The sequence below is a fragment of the Schistocerca americana genome, chromosome 6 (assembly GCF_021461395.2).
Source record: "Schistocerca americana isolate TAMUIC-IGC-003095 chromosome 6, iqSchAmer2.1, whole genome shotgun sequence".
Taxonomy (NCBI): domain Eukaryota; kingdom Metazoa; phylum Arthropoda; class Insecta; order Orthoptera; family Acrididae; genus Schistocerca; species Schistocerca americana.
In genome coordinates this window covers 485,947,306-485,967,558 of record NC_060124.1, presented here as the reverse complement: position 1 = coordinate 485,967,558, position 20,253 = coordinate 485,947,306, and the positions used below count along the sequence as shown (strand labels likewise).

At 42.2% G+C, this 20,253-nt stretch overlaps 1 protein-coding gene across 1 annotated transcript in view; it reads right to left on the bottom strand.

Moving 5' to 3' along the window:
* Nucleotides 1–15,092: 15,092 nt before the first annotated feature.
* Nucleotides 15,093–20,253, bottom strand: part of LOC124620235 (facilitated trehalose transporter Tret1-like) — a 42,525-nt gene continuing 37,364 nt past the window's right edge. Inside the window, exon 4 of the mRNA XM_047146902.1 lies at nucleotides 15,093–15,596. Coding sequence (XP_047002858.1) covers nucleotides 15,093–15,596 — 504 coding nt within the window. The remainder of the gene's footprint in view (nucleotides 15,597–20,253) is intronic.

Genomic DNA, 20,253 nt, shown 5'->3' with positions numbered 1-20,253 from the left:
TAACCACCATTTTTAAAATCTTTTCCTTACTTGTCCTACGAGCTGTATAGTTATTACCAATTTTAAAAGTCTTCAACGCTGGACTGTAAAATTTACGTTTTTGGTTTTATCCTTTGTTTTGCTGTTATCTTTCATAAATTTTAGGTAATGACCGTCTAAGGACTATATCTTTTCCAGACAGTTTGGAAGAAGCCTTAGGAATGGAAGTCGCGTTTACGCTAAGAGCGATATGCATCGAATGCCTCACTCTCGAACCTCACTGTCGAGGCGGCGAATTTGTACGTTGTTTTTTTGCGCTTACGGTGGAATATCATTTATAACGGTGTAAATAGTAATGACTGAAGGCATCCGTCGACACGCAAAACATTGAGCGTTTGTGGAAATCCTTGAAGTTATCTACTGCATTAAGAGAGAACGTCTTCTCGACGAAAGAGATGAACCGTATATATTCCGATGCTTATACTTCCGTAACTTACACCTGTCAGGGAAGCATCTTCATCTCAAACTCTCCCCATAGTTCTCAGAGGTATTGCGCCACTTTATCCTGGTTACGGAAAACAAAGAATGCTGTCGGCTGCCTATACCACATGTGGCAACGTCTGGACAGTCAGGCATTTGCAATATATAGTTCGTAGTGCGCATGCAACTTGAGATACCCATGGCTTCTTCCAAATTAGCCTTCCTCACACAGTTTTTGCGAATTTTGTATTTGCATTTTGATTGTGAATTTGATGTACCGGTATGTGAATTACATCCTTATCTTTGTAATCCAGTATATAGTTCTATTTAGTTCCTCAATTTGTGACTGCTTCTTCTTGTCCGTCACCTGTTGGTTACATTTAGGGAACCACCATGACGGAGATAGGAACGCACAATGATAAGATTTTATACGTCGACAGACAGGTTCTGCTTCATATTTTGGATATTTCGACAAGTTGCTCGTAATAACAGCTTGGTGGTCGTTAACGTGCCTGATGCCTTACTTACCAATTACACTGAAAGAACAATGCGTTGTTTTAGTGTATTTAATGTTTAATGTTTTAATGTTTCTTATAATTTTATGTTTTAAAAAAGATTTGGCGGTTTTTACGAGCTGTTACCAAACAGAACATCACCAGACCTGAAGTTGATTGTTTGCCAACCGAAACCGGTTGTCTCGTTATTGTTACATTGCGTTGCGATCAAGATTACTATAATATATAATAAACTAGTTGACAAACCCGACACTGGTCGCCTGCTCGCGTTTTCATTTTGCGATTTCTATTAGAAACTAAAACAAAACTGATGTTTGTAGTGAAGTATAAAAAAAAAAAACCTAATTTCCGTGTATTCGTGTGAACATCTTTGAAATTATGGAACGGTCGCACACAGAAATATACATAATGTACTAATGTATAAGTACAGTATCCAAATTAAGAAACATGATTCCGGACAGTTTCTATACGTTAGGTGCAGCTGCTTCTCGTGTCTTCAAGGCGGTATTGTAAACGTCTCTATGGCAATGCCTCTTCGTAACTCTGCAGACGGCTACTGTTTCAGACTGCACTCGTTAGCGCTCCGAAATTGAAAGATGTCAAAAGCGCTGCCAGGTGTCAGGGATTTCATTAATTTGACTCGGCTGTATGAGTGTCTTAGTAATAAGAAAAAAGTGTATTAAAACTTCATGCATGATGCGGCAACATCTCACGCATCTCAGTGCTTACGACGTCATATCTCTTGAACTAGACGTTGTACAATGATGTATTTACAGGGTGTTTCAAAAATGACCGGTATATTTGAAACGGCAATAAAAACTAAACGAGCAGCGATAGAAATACACCTTTTTTTGCAATATGCTTGGGACAACAGTACATTTTCAGGCAGACAAACTTTCGAAATTACAGTAATTACAATTTTCAACAACAGATGGAGCTGCAAGTGATGTGAAAGATATAGAAGACAACGCAGTCTGTGGGTGCGCCATTCTGTACGTCGTCTTTCTGCTGTAAGCGTGTGCTGTTCACAACGTGCAAGTGTGCTGTAGACAACATGGTTTATTCCTTAGAACAGAGGATTTTTCTGGTGTTGGAATTCCACCGCCTAGAACACAGTGTTGTTGCAACAAGACGAAGTTTTCAACGGAGGTTTAATGTAACCAAAGGACCGAAAAGCGATACAATAAAGGATCTGTTTGAAAAATTTCAACGGACTGGGAACGTGACGGATGAACGTGCTGGAAAGGTAGGGCGACCGCGTACGGCAACCACAGAGGGCAACGCGCAGCTAGTGCAGCAGGTGATCCAACAGCGGCCTCGGGTTTCCATTCGCCGTGTTGCAGCTGCGGTCCAAATGACGCCAACATCCACGTATCGTCTCATGCGCCAGAGTTTACACCTCTATCCATACAAAATTCAAACGCGGCAACCCCTCAGCGCCGCTACCATTGCTGCACGAGAGACATTCGCTAACGATATAGTGCACAGGATTGATGACGGCGATATGCATGTGGGCAGCATTTGGTTTACTGACGAAGCTTATTTTTACCTGGACGGCTTCGTCAATAAACAGAACTGGCGCATATGGGGAACCGAAAAGCCCCATGTTGCAGTCCCATCGTCCCTGCATCCTCAAGAAGTACTGGTCTGGGCCGCCATTTCTTCCAAAGGAATCATTGGCCCATTTTTCAGATCCGAAACGATTACTGCATCACGCTATCTGGACATTCTTCGTGAATTTGTGGCTGTACAAACTGCCTTAGACGACACTACGAACACCTCGTGGTTTATGCAAGATGGTGCCCGGCCACATCGCACGGCCGACGTCTTTAATTTCCTGAATGAATATTTCGATGATCGTGTGATTGCTTTGGGCTATCCGAAACATACAGGAGGCGGCGTGGATTGGCCTCCCTATTCGCCAGACATGAACCCCTGTGACTTCTTTCTGTGGGGACACTTGAAAGACCAGGTGTACCGCCAGAATCCAGAAACAATTGAACAGCTGAAGCAGTACATCTCATCTGCATGTGAAGCCATTCCGCCAGACATGTTGTCAAAGGTTTCGGGTAATTTCATTCAGAGACTACGCCATATTATTGCTGCGCATGGTGGATATGTGGAAAATATCGTACTATAGAGTTTCCCAGACCGCAGCGCCATCTGTTGTTGAAAATTGTAACTACTGTAATTTCGAAAGTTTGTCCGCCTGAAAATGTACTGTTTTCTCAAGCATATTGCAACAAACGGTGCATTTCTATCGCTGCTCGTTTAGTTTTTATTGCCGTTTCAAATATACCGGTCATTTTTGAAACACCCTGTATGTAAGTAAATTCAGTGGCATAGGTGAATACTGTCTGCAAAATGTGTTGCGAATGGAGTTAGCAGCAGAGAAGTACTAAATTTAAATGTCAAGCATGATGTGGCAGATTTTCACGCATCGTATCTTATTCATTAACTTATTTCCACGTCCAGCTCTGTTGGACTAAATTGGTGAGCGAATCTCCAAGGTCATGGAACTCATCAGTACGTGAAATTTGAACATAAAAGTAATAACAGATAAAAAATAATATGTTTATTAACACAGAAAAAGTCATAAGTTCAAGTAAACGCAATCAACAGTATAACGTAAGAATCAGCTTAAGTTTTCAAGGAACTCTCCAACAGAATAGGAGGAGTGATCCATGAGAAAAGTCTTCAGTTTCGATTTGAAAGAACGTGGATTACTGCTAAGATTTTGATTTCTTTTGGTAGCTTATTGAAAATTGATGCAGCAGTATACTGCACAGGTTTCTGCACACGAGTTATGGAAGTGCGATCCAAATGCAGGTTGGATTTCTGCCGAGTGTTAACTGAGTCAGAGCTGCTTATTCTTGGCAATAAGTTGATATTGTTAACAAGGAATGACAGTAAAGAACTTATGTATTGAGAGGCCAATGTCAAAGTACTCAAACTAGTGAACAGCGGTCGACAAGAGGTTCGTGAACTTACACCACTTATTGCCCGAAGCGCCCGTTTTTGAGCCAAAAATATCGTTTTAGAACGGGAAGACGTAGTCCAAAATATAATACCATACGACATAAGCGAATGAAAATAAGCAAATTAGACAAATCTTCCTGTCCAACGATCACTTACTTCAGATACCGTTCGAATAGTAAAAATGGCAGCGTTAAGTCTCTGAACAGGATCCTGAACGTGGGCTTTCCACGACAGTTTACTATCTATCTGAACACACAGAAATCTGATCAGTTTCGCTAATCGTATGCCCATTCTGTGAAATTAAAATGTCGGGTTTTGTTGAATTGTGTGTTAGAAACTGTAAAAACTGAGTCTGACTGTGATTTAGCGTTAGTTTGTTTTCTACAAGCCATGAACTTATGTCATGAACTGCACTATTTGAAACCGAGCCAATGTTGCACAAAACGTCCCTTCTACCAAGCTATTATCATCAGCAGCAGAACTATTTTACACTTACCCGTAATACTAGAGGGCATATCATTTATATAAATAAGAAACAGGAGTGGCCGTACCCCACTCAGACCCCACATCACAGCCACTCTCAACACTGTGAATAAATGGTCCTTTGCTGTCTGTTGTTAAAGTAAGAGTTGAACCAGTTGTGAGCTACTCCCTTATTCCGTAATGGTCCAATTTCTGGAGGAATATATTGTGATCAACACAATCAAACGCCTTAGTTAAATCAATTAATATGCCTAGCGTTCTAAACCTTTTGTTTAACCCATCCAGAACCTCACAGAGAAAAGAGAATATAGCATTTTCAGTTGTTAAACGGCTTATAAAGCCGAACTGTACATTTGATAGCAAATTATGTGATATAAAACGATCAATTATCCTTACATACACAGCGTTTTCAATAATTTTAGCAAACACTGATGGCACAGAAATAGGTCTAAAATTGTTTACATTATCCCTTTCTCCCATTTTATAAAGCGGCTTTACTACTGAGCGCTTTAACCGCTCGGCAACTGACAGTTCCTAAAGAAAAAAATTATAAATGTGGTTAATTACCGGGCTAACATGTGCAGCACAGTATTTTAATATTTTGCTAGGCACTCCATCATATCCATAGTGTCCTTAGTCTTAAGTGATTTAATTATTGATCCAATCTCCCTTTTGTTGTATCACACAGGAGTATCTCAGACATCAGTCTCGGAAAGGCATTTGCCAAGAGTGTAATATGACTCCCTGTAGAAACTGAATTTTTATTAAATTCACCAGCAATGCTCAGAAAATGATTGTTAAATACTCTACACATATCTGACTTATCAGTAACAGAAATATTTTTACTACGAACTGACTTTATATCGTCGACCTTATGCTGCTGACCAGATACTTCCTTCACGACTGACCACATGGCTTTAATTTCATCCTGTGAATTAGCTATTCTATTTGCGTACCACATACTCTTTGCCTGCCTAATAACATTTTTAAGCACCTTACAATACTGTTTGTAATGGGCTAGTGTAGCTTGATTGTGACTACTTCTAACATTTTGATATAATTCCCGCTTTGTTCTACATGGTATCTTTATCCCACTAATCAGCCACCCAGTCCGCCTTTTACTGCTAGTACCCCGTTTAGACCATTCCAGTGGAAAGCAACTCTCAAAGAGCACCAGACCAGAAATGTGTTAAGGGAAGCATAGTTTGCACTTACATGTGATATTTGTTTGAGTACAAAAGCCTTTTAGTGTTAAAATTTGTGCATCGTTGCCTGAAAGGCCATTCACCCTCTTACTAACAGAATGCCCATCTAGTAATTAAGAAAGCAATAAAAGTATTGTCTGCAGCTGTGCTACTGTTCGCCTGCACCCTAGTTGGAAAAAACAGTCTGCATCAGATCATACGAATTTAGGAGATCGACCAACATCCTTTTTCTTGCACAATCATATACAAAATTAATTCTGAAGTCACCACATATAACTAATTTCTGGTACTTCCTATGAAGTGAATCAAGAACCCTCTCTTGCTTGAGCAGAAATGCTCTGAAGTCAGAGTTAGACAACCTATAAACAACATCAATTATAAGTTTAGTTCCACTAAGTTCAACTGCCCCTGCACAACATTCAAATATCTATTGAGTGCAGTGCTGTGACACATCTATTGACTCAAACGGAATACTGTTTTTTAATTACGTTGCCCTTCCCCCACTCCCAAGGAACTCCTTGAAAAACAGCCAACTAATCTATATTCTGGTAAAGGAAGCTTCTGAATCGTCAAATTATTTAAGTCGTGCTCCGATGTACCAACAATCCCTCCAGGAGTAATATTTTCTCGGAAAAGGATGAAGGAGAGTTCGAAGACTAGTGCCCCTTCTGTGGATCACTAATGATGTGTTCGGGCACTGCTTACATCGACTCAGACCTGTATCTCACATGGCTACAACATTCTGAGAAACACACACAGGCAACAGAAGAAAATCCAGTCTTGCTAATTTTTGACAATCACTCGTTACGTTTGAGTCTGCATGGCGTCCTTTATTGCAGGGAGAATGACATTCATGTGCTTACCATTCGTCCACACAGCAGCCACAATCTGCAGCCACTGGATAGCTGCTTTTTCAAGCCGCTGAAAGGCTGTTATTCACAAGAATGCAACCAGTGGCTCATTAACCAGATTCTGGATAAGTAATTAGGCAAGAATTTATTGCATGTCAAAGGATGGCCATAATGACAGACAACATATGCGGTATATATACAATCGATCGTCGGATATTCACCGAGGAAGATTTCCTGCCCTCGACTGTTAAAGACCAAAGTGACAAATTTAGTGATGCGTCCACAGTTGAAACTGGATCTCTCTACTGCTAAAATTCACAGACAACTACAAATGAACCACAACCAGGACCAAGTACCTGCGTTTCCCTGAAAGAAATAATTCCTGTGCCAAGAAGAAAATAATGCTAGGAAAGACAGAAAAAGGAAAAAAAGTCAGAAATAGTATCCGGAACGCCATTAGAGAAGTAACTGAAATCCTAATCAACAGAACAAGAAATAAAGAAACCAAAGAGGACACTACCTGGTTCAGATCAAGCAAACAAAACGAAAGTAAGCCAAATCTTAAATACGTCCGCGGAAAATGAACATACTTTTCACTGTCCAGGCCGTACTGAAAAGTATAATAATCCACCAAGAGAAGACTGAATTCTGTGCCTCAAGTGCGAGGAGTGGTAGCATGAATTCTGCACTTGTTATGAAGGTCCTGGGCACTTTATTTATCTCTGTTAAACAGCTTTTCCTCCAATTGGAATATTTTTGCATGTTCTTCTTCACACGCCCTAGGATCGTTTATTACATCAAAACATCATCTACAGAAACTGTTATACGCTGAGAAAGAAGGGCCGGCCGAAGTGGCCGTGCGGTTAAAGGCGCTGCAGTCTGGAACCGCAAGACCGCTACGGTCGCAGGTTCGAATCCTGCCTCCAGCATGGATGTTTGTGATGTCCTTAGGTTAGTTAGGTTTAACTAGTTCTAAGTTCTAGGGGACTAATGACCTCAGTAGTTGAGTCCCATAGTGCTCAGAGCCATTTGAACCATTTTTTTGAGAAAGAAGGAAAATTATGGAAGGTATACTACGTTTATGTATGCTATAAATTAAATAAGTAAGAAGAACTGAATGACCCATACGTTTTTCTCATTTAATAATAATGCGCAAATTTAACCACTAGAAATGCTCTCTTGCCCCACGGTCGGATAAGACTGCGCATTTGCATTCTATTTTTAACTAAGTGCGAGTTACGCTTTAAATTGTAACTATGACTTTCGGACTTTGTTAGGCAATAGTTAATTTGCTTGTGAAATATCAGTTAAAATATAAGTGCAATTTGTGAAATTTTCATCAGTATATTGCTAATTAAACTTTAAGTGCACAGTCTTGCCCCACTTTGCTTTGTGTTCGAACTTCTCTATGTTCGAAAGCAAACGGTGTGTTTGGAAGACAACTTTTGTCCTCAGAGCTAATGCTGAAAGTGTTCACTGGAATGTACGTATCTCCATTCGTATACACAACAGTCGTATGTACGTTAACTCTTGCGTCCGCTTTCTAAGACGTCGTTATTAAGTGCTCTAGGAACTTCACACAGGAAATTACTTCAACCCTCAGCACTGCTTTAGTATATATTATCAACCCCTCTGCCGAACACATCCACCAGATCGTGATGATTTGATTATTTCTGGGCAATTCAAGTGTTACTTATATCTCATAGGCTGCATGCCGGTAAATATAATGAAGTCATCAACGGGGCAGTTTCCAACATTTGAGGAGTCGGTTTTTAGATTTGCTGCTATTTGTGCATTGTTTTTTGTCCGTATTAGGTCGATACAGTTTCATATGTACTTGTGATGTCATATGAATATCTGGACTCTGGTGTATAGCCCATATTGGAAATGGCGGTACAGAGTAAACGGATACGAATATTTTCGCTGTTGTAATCCAGTAAAACTCGACACTGACTAGCGGTTCTCTGTCTATGTACGTACTATGCAAACAGTGTAACATCAAGTTACTCCGCTTTATCGTTAGAGAGGCCTTTAAAATTCGCATGAGTTTTAATTAATCCAGTGAAACCACTAGATAATTATTCAGAACGCTAGATGTTTAATGCGCAAAAGTATGGGAAAAAAGGTACCATTTTCATCGCAGTGACATGGCGTATGAGTCACTCGCACGTTGTGTTTCTGGTCCATTTGACAGACAGGGAGTAGGGGGTGTCAGATCCTTCACTGACGCGTCTTGCGTTTGACCACAGGTACGAGAACCACTATATAACATAATTATATGAAAACCAGTACCTCGATCAGCTGACGGGTGAATAGTGAAAGAAGTCTTCTTATGGAGTGAACGTTAATTTTTTTATTGTAATGTTTGAACTGATTCTTTTTGTTATAACGTTGAAGTCTTAGGAAGCAGTTGGATTCGTGGACTGATAAATGACATGAAAAAAATCTGTCCACAAATAATGTTGTTTTACAAGTAATAAATTTTTGATATATTTTTGTAAATCAGGTCATTGAATTACAGGCTTAGAGACTAAAGACGTGACGAGCAGAGCTAATCATCTATTTAACAGCATTTCATTATGATTTCTTTGAATTTATTGATAAGGATCTTTCTGCAACTGTCTCATTAATGTATGTGTGTAAAATTAATATTGCCTTTCTTTTCTTCTGTTCACGATACGAATTTCTTTTTATGGAATTGTAACTACTGGTAACAGGTTTACGGCCGATAGAGTTCATACGAAGGTATGGTCCCTTGCCTTCAAAAGAAAGAACATATATAAATTTGATTTCTGTATCATTTAAAAATGGCTGCGCCTACAAATTGTGTGTTTAATTAAGTGCCTATTTGTATTTTCTTTGTTAGGTTTTGTTTGTGAGGGACAAGAGTAAGAAATAAACAATTTGGCATGCCCTTCTTTGGAAATGCACTGTGTCATTAATTCTACCTGCTCAGGAATTAACGCTTGGTGTTAGTTTCAGAATGTTATTCAGCATATTTAGCTTGCATAACTTTTGTGATTTGTAAATAATTTACTATGAGCTCAAATTTTACGCAGTAACTGTTGCTCTTTTCTTTCCCACATGTCTATGCCAGACTCAACCTGACGTTTTAACCTGGCTGAGAGAGTAAATGTCAAAAATAACAAGAAGAAATTTCCACGGAGATTTAATTTTCCCTATGCAACAGACTTAAGTAAAGACAGAGGTTTCACTGTTATTATGGTACTTATTATTCTTTCACTTCTTTTTTATTGTCATAACTTGCGAAATATCGACTCCTAGCATAGAAGTCAATGAGTTCTGAATCAGAAACGTAACTGTGAATGGCACATACCACAACTACTCTCGTGACTAACTTAGATTTCATAGCTCATTGATGATCGTAAACAAAGTGAACCATTGGTAGGAAGTGAAAATGATCCCATTCCGCATAGATTCGCTTACCTGTCCTTCCTGTAGGATTACCAAAACGGTGTTGTTGCACAATGGGAACATGTTTGGATGTACCTCTTTGTCCCACAAAGTTCATCCGCGATGGTTTTAAAACAATAGTAACAACCGAAAGTTACAGGAAAGAAAGTTTTATTGCTGCAGTCATATCAACTTGATAGTGACGTTACTAGAATAGCGTTCAGGATATACTAAAATGTCTTACTATCCGTGGGACACTATGAAAGAGAATGAGACATAATAATGTGAGAGTTTTATAAGATATGCACACTGTTTTGGCTAGAAACAATATGTTCCAAGATGTCTTGTTGACACACTCACACATTAAGGGAGCTCACAGATCGCTTTACTGTGAAAAGGATTCTTTTAAAAAATCCGGACACAGAAATTTCCAGCATTACATGAGTTACAAACTGGGATGTACTTAGATCCTGAGATTCAAAAGTCAATAAAAATTAAGGTTCTGAGGCGACAAAATAGTGTATGATGTGACTCACAACAACAGGTACCTCAATAATTAAAGTTTTCCTATATATTATACTACCTGATTTAATTTTGTTTCAGTATCTGCAGTGGATGTAGCAGGAGTCATGAAATGTAAAGAGCCATTTTCGGGAAAAATCGTACATGATGGGTAAAGCAAGTGACATCTTTGGTAATAGCATAACAAACATCTTACACATATTTTTGTGTAATGCTTCATAAGAAACTCATACGTTGTATCTGTGCACTTTATGAACTGTGGACTAGCTTAAGCAAACAAAAAAGGAGAATTTAGTGAACATAAAATAGTGCAGGCGCTTATAAAAATTATGCACAGCTAATGATGTAACTGTAATGTCTTTGAAATACATTTAATCTGAGCGAACTGGTAATAGCCATCGCACTAATGTTAGTAATTTCGCAGAATTTACGTAATTTTTAGTGTTTCATGTGCAATGAGAATACAGTGGATCGCTCAGTTTCTAAAACCAGTGCTTAATTTCAGATATAAACCAGAAAAACTGCGATAGTTAGTTCCGTTCCGCTTAGCGCTTAATTACTGGCACTGACCTTTTCAAAACTTATCCCAGAACTTCGGTATTTGTTTCGAAGAACAATGTTGCTGGGGTAGTGGACTGCCACCGTCTCTGTGTATCTGTCATATAAGCTTTTGGTTCTACCTAGCATATGACAGTGATACAGTCGGCCAACGGGAGTAAGACACCGAAGTACTGGGAGGAATTGACTGGAGTGTGGTAGTCGCCTTAGTCATGGAGGCTGTAATTTAGAATTAAATGATGATACATGCTGCTAGAATGCTGAGACCATATTGTATATGGACGGTGCCTTTATCTGGAAATATGCTAAAGCTGTTTTATGTATGAAACATTCTGACAAGGGGACCGCGTCTAGTCGCCACCACCAATTTGTCCAGAAGTGGGGTCTCTAGATGGCCGAGCGTTTATAAGGAAATAGCATTTTTGGCGCGGATGGGGCGAGCCATGAGCCATTCTTGTCAGCGTAGTTACCAGGCAGCGGTTGGCCTATCGGAACTGGATAAAACAATTTCTCTGTTTTATTTCCCTTTTTTACGTTACCTACCCTGGAAATAAACCGAAATGATAGTGTATTCACCAATATTTTCATAAAAGCCTCCGAAAGGAAAGGCGTAGGAAAATGTGGTAGCTAATAAAATTCCAGGAAAAGATTGTAAGGCGTTCGCGGGAAGCTCGTATATAACATTACCTTTATTATTTTACGGTTGATGATTTACGCGTGCTGGTGTGATACTCATATTAGAATCAGGGGGAGCAGTAATTTTCTTAGTCCCTTGCACACATTATAAAAGCAGCAGTTTTACTATCACTTGTTTGTTTTAATGTTTCCACAGAAAAATAAACTCGGTTTACATTTATAAAAGGTTTTCCCTCATCGTACAGTCTGTCATCAAACCATGCCGAATAATGGCGAAGATAACTTGCAATTTACTGTGATATGTATTTTGATGCAGTCTTCTCGGGATGTGAATTCTTTTTTTCTCTGGATGAATTAAAAGCAGGTTTGAATATTTACGATCAAATGCCTTACATAACCATGAAAATAGATATCGTATGGATGCAACAGCGAAACGCACTCGCAGGGAATGACTTGAATACTGCACGATGGCAATGCCTCACCTCGAAAAATCTACTAGTATGATTATGAATTCGTTTGTCTTCCTGATGAGTTAATTGACAGAGAAAATATGTTCTCCTTCACGTGGCGTTAGTCACATCAGTCAAAAATTTTGTTGTGTTTGTCTGTTGCTAGATTTTCGCGCGCGGAGTGGCCGCGCGGTTGGAGGCGCCATTTCACGGATTGCGCTGCCCCTCCTGCTGGAGGTTCGAGTCTTCCCTCGGGCATGGGTGTGTGTGTGTGTGTGTGTGTGTGTGTGTGTGTGTGTGTGTGTGTGTGTGTGTGTGTGTGTGTGTGTTGTTCTTACAAGGGAACCTCCCCATCGCACCCCCCTCAGATTTCATTATAAGTTGGCACAGTGGATGGGCCTTGAAAATCTGAACACAGATCAATCGAGAAAACAGGAAGAAGTTATGTGAAACTATGAAAAAATAAGCAAAATATACAAACTGAGTAGTCCATGCACAAGATAGGCATCATCAAGGACAGTGTGAGCTTAGGAGCGCCTTGGTCCCGTGGTTAGCGTGAGCAGCTACGGAGCGAGAGGTCCTCGGTTCAAATCTTCCCTCGAGTGAAGACTTTAATTTTTTATTTTCAGACAATTATCAAAGTTCAGGCACTCACACATAATCAACTTTGCTCTCCAAAATTCCAGGACATGTTCAGATTTGCTTGGGCTTATGCAGGATTTGAAGGTCTACACCCGAAAAAATTTGAAAACATTAAAAACATATGTTTTGACAGAGCACAGGGAAAACTATGCGACTGTGAAACTGTTGCATTCATTTGTTGCAGTTTATGTGACAAAATCTTATGTTTTCATCACTTTTTTGGGGTTGATTATCACATCCACAAGAACACCTAAATCGGGCAAGGTAGGAGAATCTTTTTACCCATTCGCCAAGTGTACAAGTTAAATGGGTCGACAACATATTCCTGCCATGTGACGCACATGCCGTCGCCAGTGTCGTATAGAATATATAAGACGTGTTTTCCTGTGGAGGAATCGGTTGACCTATGGCCTTGCGATCAAATGTTTTCGGTTCCCATTGGAGAGGCACGTCCTTTCGTCTACTAATCGCACGGTTTTGCGGTGCGGTCGCAAAACACAGACACTAAACTCATTACCATGAACAGAGACGTCAGTGAACGAACGGACAGATCATAACTTTGCAAAAATAAAGAAAAACTTTTCACTCGAGGGAAGTCTTGAACCAAGGACCTCTCGTTCCGCAACTGCTCACGCTAACCACGGGACCACGGCGCTCCGGAGCTCAGATTATCCTTGATGTTGCTTATCTTCTCATGGACTACTCAGTTTGTATATTTTGCTTATTTTTTCATAGTTCCACACAACTACTTCCTGTTTTCTCGATCGATCTGTATTCGGTTTTTCAAGGCCTATGCACTGTGCCAACTTATAACGAAATCTGAGGGGGGTGTGATGGGGAGGTTCCCTTGTTAGGATAAGTTAGTATAAGTTAGTGTAAGTAGTGTGTACGTATAGGGAACGATGACCTCAGCAGTTTGGTCCCTTAGGAATTCACACTCATTTGAACATTCTCCCAGATTTTACTGGAAGAATGATGACGTTCCCACATTTTTCCTTCTACTCATCCACCGTTTTTTTCGAATCCTCGGTCTAACGAGACAGTGCTCGCTCGTAGGCATACGTAGACCTTTGGCTATAACGTTCTTGGAAGGTTTACAGTATACTGCGCTGTATACGCGTGAATCACTTTCTCCGTATCCCGTCGCGATGGTTCAGGGTTTGGTTACAAGTCTTTTCGTAGTCGCGACCTGGAAAGAGAACATAGGTATGTGAATATTTTATTATACGTATCGCTACAGTATTTCGATTGACGTCGACGAATGAGAATTCTCGACTCACCTGTTTGATCAGACGTTTTAATTACAATGCCTTCCTTGGAAAGTTATTTGCAGAGTACTTGTGGATGCCGTAAGTACAATCCTTTCATGGAGATTTATTTTCAATCCTTTTCATACTTTTTATAAAAATATTAATACGTACAGTATATTGAGCATTATTTCGGTTTATTTCCTTGTAAGTAACCTAAAACTCTCTCCAGCCTAACAGGCCTTCGAAGGCCTTCGACTGCCGTGTCATCCTGAGCTTAAGACGTCACTGGACACGGGTATGGAGGGACATGTGGTCAGCACACTGGTCTCCCGGTCGTCGTCAGCTTTCGTGACCGGAGCCGCTACTTCTCAGTGAAGTAACTCCTCAGTTGGCCTCACAATGTCTCTGTGTACCCTCCTTGTCAACAGCGCTCGTCAGACTTGAACTGTCATGCATCCTAGTGCTAGCCAAGCCCGACTGCGCTTGACTTAGGTGATCTGACGGGAACCGGTGTTAGCACTGCGGCAAGGCCGTTGGTAACGTAAAAAAAGACAATAAAAAAAAACGGATTCTCCCAGAGTCTCCGACCCTCGGATAAGCGTAATCTACTCTTTCAGCTGCTCCATCCGCGCCTGGGGACTACAATAACACAAATGACTTATCTCTCGCCAAGCCCGCGTCTGACTCCCATTAATATCACGCTCATTTTTGGCCAAGCCCAGTATGTACCATAAAGTTGGATGAAATCGGTAATGACGACTAGGCACGATCACCTGTGAGTACGCAGACTCCGGTTCTCTACTGGCCGAAATACACATGTTTTTTTCGATACAGTTTAAGTTGACGTGTCGTGTTTTGTCGGCGAATAGTCAGATGCACACTTTAAATGTTTCTGGGCAGCAGAATTTGGGTCAAAACCTGACGTCGCGACAGTATGTGTACGTAGTGGGTGCAGAACGTAATTCTGCAACATATTTCGGATCAGTCCTCCAGAAGGGGCGCAGTCCAACATATGGGGCAATGTAGAAGTATTCTGGAAGTATCACTCCCGTGCAGGGTGCAACTGAACGTGGCAGACTAAAAAAACTGCGAAACACGTCAGAAATATCTTCGGCACAAGTAGAACGCGTCATTGGGAGCTGCCAACGATGACATCCTTTCCACCGTTGAGTTCCTTGAGGATGTCCTCCAAAGGTCGTCCCTTGGTTTCCGGCAGCAGCCACCATCCGACGAGGCTGCAAGTCAGACAGGCAGCGGCGAAGAACCAGAAGGTGCCGTACACTCCCATGGACTCCGACATGGTTGGGTACAGTTTGGTCAGGATGGTTGCAGTGACACAGACCATCGTGTACATGGCAATGGCAGCCAGACCTCTGATCCTCGGAGCCGCGATCTCGGAGAGCACCACATATGGCAGTGGGTTCAAGCCAAACGAATGCATCAGCACGTATATGGACAAGCATGTGGCAGGCAACCATCCGACGGACGATATGTCTACGTCTGTCTCCTGCTTGAGGTACATGTAGACCCCCAAGAGGGCGACGCAAGTTCCAATTACCGCATTGGAGAGGAACAGCAGGGGTCGTCGACCGAGGCGATCCATCGCCAGAGCGGACGCCAGACCGCCAACAACCTGTGCAAACAGAAGAAAAATGGTAACTTTACGTTTGGAAATGTCTTTACCGTGTTTGTTTTCGAAATATTGAGTTATTGGGGATGCGATTGTGTAAGTAGTTGTATAAATCACGTCTGAATTCACATAGAGAGTATTATTCATCCTGGACTTAGTACACCGAACAAAAAATTAATCACCCACAGGAGACATCAAGGTAATGCGCTATCGAATCGTCAGTCAGAAGCTTCTGCTAGATACTGTGTAACTGAGGAAACATATAAATTCCATTTCTCACTGTTTGCTTTTGTGGTTCCCAGTTCGAAGACTGCTTTGATGCAGCTCTCCATGTTACTATATACTGTGCAAACCTTTTCATCTCCGAATAACTGTCACTGATATCCGTACTGTTCTCTTTGTCTACCTGTACGATTTGTACACCCCCCCCCCCCCCTCTTCCCTACTTGCCACTAATACTAAACTGGTGATCCCTTGACGCCTCAGAATGTGTCCTATCAACCTATCCCTCCCTCCTAGTCAGGCTGAGCCTCAAATTTCATTTCTTCCCAATGCTGTTCAGTAGCCTCTCGTAAGTAACGTGAAGCACACACCTAATCTTTAGTCCTGCTCTCTCTGCCACTGAACGTCACTAATTCCCACTATACATAACTGCAATCTACCCATTTCTCCAGAGTGAGTTTTTCACTCTGCAGCGGAGTGTGCGCTGATATTAAACTTCCTGGCAGATTAAAACTGTGTGCCGGACCGAGACTCGAACTAGGGACCTTTGCCTTTCGCGGGCAAGTGCTCCACCAACTGAGCTACCCAAGCACGACTCACGTCCCATCCTCACAGCTTTACTTCTGCCAGTATCTCGTCTCCTACCTTCCAAACCTCCGTCCCGAGTTCGAGTCTTGGTCCGGCAAACAGTTTTAATCTGCCAGGAAGTTTCATACCCATTTCTCTTTTCAAATTTTCTGACCTACTTACTCTGGGTATAGTTCTAGTTTTGTTTCCTAGATGACGACACCCTCCTGAGTAATCCCCGTCCGGCGATTCTAACTGGGAACCATTCTACCTCCTGAATATTCTGCCCACGAGAAGGCCATCATCGTTTAACCATACAGCAGAGCTGCGTGCCCTCGGGAAAAATTACAACCGTAGTTTCCAGTTCCTTTCAGCCGCTCATAGTACCAGTACAACAAGGCTGTTTTGATTAATGCCACACGGTCAGATCAGTAAATAATCTAGACTGCAATTAGTGGAAACGCTAGTGGCCCATTCTTGGAATCACATGTTTCTCTGGTCTCCGTCGTGGCTGCAGCTACCATACGGCTACCTGTACCACGGAGGCACGCAAGACACGCCACCAACGGCAAGGTGCCTAGTTACAGCGAGGGGGGGTGAGCAGTTCCTCACCGTATTGAGGCCATTATTAATACTTAGGACTGTGTTACACGGTATTAGTGTGACATATCCGGGAACGACTAAATTTTTATCTGTGTGCTGCTGTTTTCTCCCTTGAAAGCTTGAAAAAGCTCGTCTGGTATTATTGATACGGGAATGTGTAGAACCATGTTAATTTGGACAAGAAGAAACTGAACGTATTTTAAAACTGGGGTAATCGAGATACGTTGAAATTGAATTATCAAGTACGAAATAAACGAGTATTGAAAAGAACCTACATTGTTACGGCGTTTGATACAGTTCCCCACAGTCGTTTAATGAACGAAGTAAGAGCATATCGACTATCAGACCAATTGTGTGGTTGGATTGAAGAGTTCCTAGGTAACACAACGCAGGATGTCATTCTCAATGGAGAGAAGTCTTCCGAAGTAAGAGAGATTTCAGGTGTACCGCAGGGGAGTGCCGTAGGACCGTTGCTATTCAAAGAAATGGTTCAAATGACTCTGAGCACTACGGGACTTAACGTCTGAGGTCATCAGTTCCCTGTAACTAAGAACTACGTAAACCCAACTAACCTAAGGACATCCACACACATCCATGCCCGAGGCAGGATTCGAACCTGCGACCGTAGCGGTCGCGCGGTTCCAGGCTGTAGCGCCTAGAACCGCTCGGCTACCCCGGCCGGCCGTTGCTATTCAGAATCTATATAAATGACCTTGTGGATAACATCGGAAGTTCACTGAGGCTTTTTGTGGATGATGTTGTAGTATATCGAGAGGTTTTAACAATGAAAAATTGTACTGAAATGCAAGAGGAGCTGCAACGAATCGACGCGTGGTGGAGGAAATGGCAATTGAATCTCAATGTAGACAAGTGTAATGTGCTGCGAATACATAGAAAGAAACATCCTTTATCATTTAGCTACGATATAGCAGGTCAGCGACTGGAAGCAGTTAATTCCATAAATTATCTGGGCGTAGGCATTAGGAATGATTTAAAATGGAATGACCATACAAAATTAATCGTCAGTAAAGCAGATTCCAGACAGAGATTCATTGGAAGAATCTTAAGGAAATGCAGTCCGAAAACAAAGGAAGTAGGTTACAGTACACTCGTTCGCCCACTGCTTGAATATTACTCACCAGTGTGGGATCCGTACCAGATAGAATTGATAGAAGAGATAGAGAAGATCCAACGGAGAGCAGCGCGCTTCGTTACAGGATCATTTAGTAATCGGGAAAGCGTGACGGAGATGACAAACTCCGGTGCAAGACTCTGCAAGAGAGACACTCAGTAGCTCGGTACGGGCTTTTGTTGAAGTTTCGAGAACATACCTTCACCGAGGAGTCAAGCAGTATATTGCTCCCTCCTACGTATATCTCGCTAAGAGACCATGAGGATAAAATCAGGGAGATTAGAGCCCACACAGAGGCATACCGACAATCTTTCTTTGCACGAACAATACGAGACTGGAATAGAAGGGAGAACCGATAGAGGTACTCAAGGTACCCTCCGCCACGCACCGTCAGGTGGGTTGCGGAGTATGGATGTAGACGTAGATTAAGCGGCTAAAATGGACACCATGTCCAGTAGAAAGTTGCCTGTCTAACCGTTTCCACGGGCAAAGAAATAAAAAAAAAGTGTTTCATACAATTGCTGACAGATTTTAAAAAATTTAAAATGCTCTCATATATTCATTATAGGGTATAATCTTGAATTAAAGGTGTAACAAAATTAAGTCAAGTGTTAAGGATAGAAATAGTGTGTCGATGGAGCGTTAAGTCACAGAGCACAAATTACCCACACTGCACTGCGGTGACAAACGCCAGGGCATACCCCCCTACATCGTGACGGACATTCTTTTGTCCGGCGTGGTACAGCAGCTCGATGTGGCGTTGACTCGACAAGTCTGTGGAAGTCCCCCGCAGAAATATTGAGCCATGCTGCTTCTGTAGCTATCCACAACTGCGAAATTGTTGCCGGTGCAGGATTTTATGCTCGAACTGACGTCTCGGTTATCTCCCGTAACTGTGCAGTGGGATTTATGTCGGGAGATCTGGGTGGCCACATCATTCTCACGGATTCTCCAGAATCTTCTTCAAACAGATCACGAACAACTATGGCCGGGTGACGTGCCGCATTGTCATCCATAAAAAATTTCTTCATTGTTTTGGAACATGAAGTCCATGAATGGCTGCAAATGGTCTCCCACTAGCCGAACATACCAATTTTCAGTCAGTGATTGGTTCATTTGGACCAGAGAGGACCCATTCCATTCCATATGAACAAAGTCAACGCGATGACAGAGCCGCCATCAGCTTGCACAGTGCCTTGTTAACAACTTAGGTCCATGGCACCGTGGGGTCTACGCCGAAATCAAGCCCTACCATCGGCTGTTACCCACTGAAATCGGGATCATCTGATCAGTTCACGGTTTGACAAACTGCCTGTTGGCTTATGCCTCGGGTTCTTCAGCCGACGTTCATGTAATCATTTTACTGACGTTTCGCCAGCGCGGGTGGCTGGCATTGTCAAAGCTTCACCCTCCATCGCCGATGGTGATCTGGATCCGAGCTCGCGGCCGCAGACTATATGTACCCGGCGCGCCAATGTCCGAGGGCTTCTCCGCGGTCATTTCCGGTGCAGTTCTCCTCTTGCTACCTGCGACGGTCGTTTGCTGCAGTACGGGAAACCAGGATCCGTTTACCTTAAGGCTTTCCTCTTTCTTGTTGAAGCTGTTGGCGTGTTTTTGTATTTTTCCAGCTTCTCTGAACAAGTGCGTGTGGTAGTGCTTCTCTACAGCCAGATCTTCCGTGTCGGCGAATTATTAGAGAAGCGCTATCACACGCGCTTGTTCAGAGAAGCTGTAGAAATACAAAAACACGCCAACAGCTTCAACAAGGAGGAGGAAAGCCTTGAGGTAAATGGATCCCGGCATCCCGTACTGCAGCGAACGACCGTCGCAGGTAGCAAGAGGAGAACCGCACCGGAAATGACCGCGGAGAAGCCCTCGGATGTTGGCGCGCCACATACATATAGTGCCTGCGGCCGCGAGCTCGGCTCCAGTTCACCACCGGCAATGGAGGGTGAAGCCTTGACAATGCCAGCCACTCGTGTTGGCGAAACGTCAGTACAATCGTTAGATGAACGTCGGCCGAAGAACCCGAGACAGAAGCCAATAGGCAGTTTGTCAGCAAGTGGCCACGAAACCCTTAATAGTTTTGTAGTTCACGGTTTGCCAGTCGTCTAGGATCCAACCGATATGGTCAGG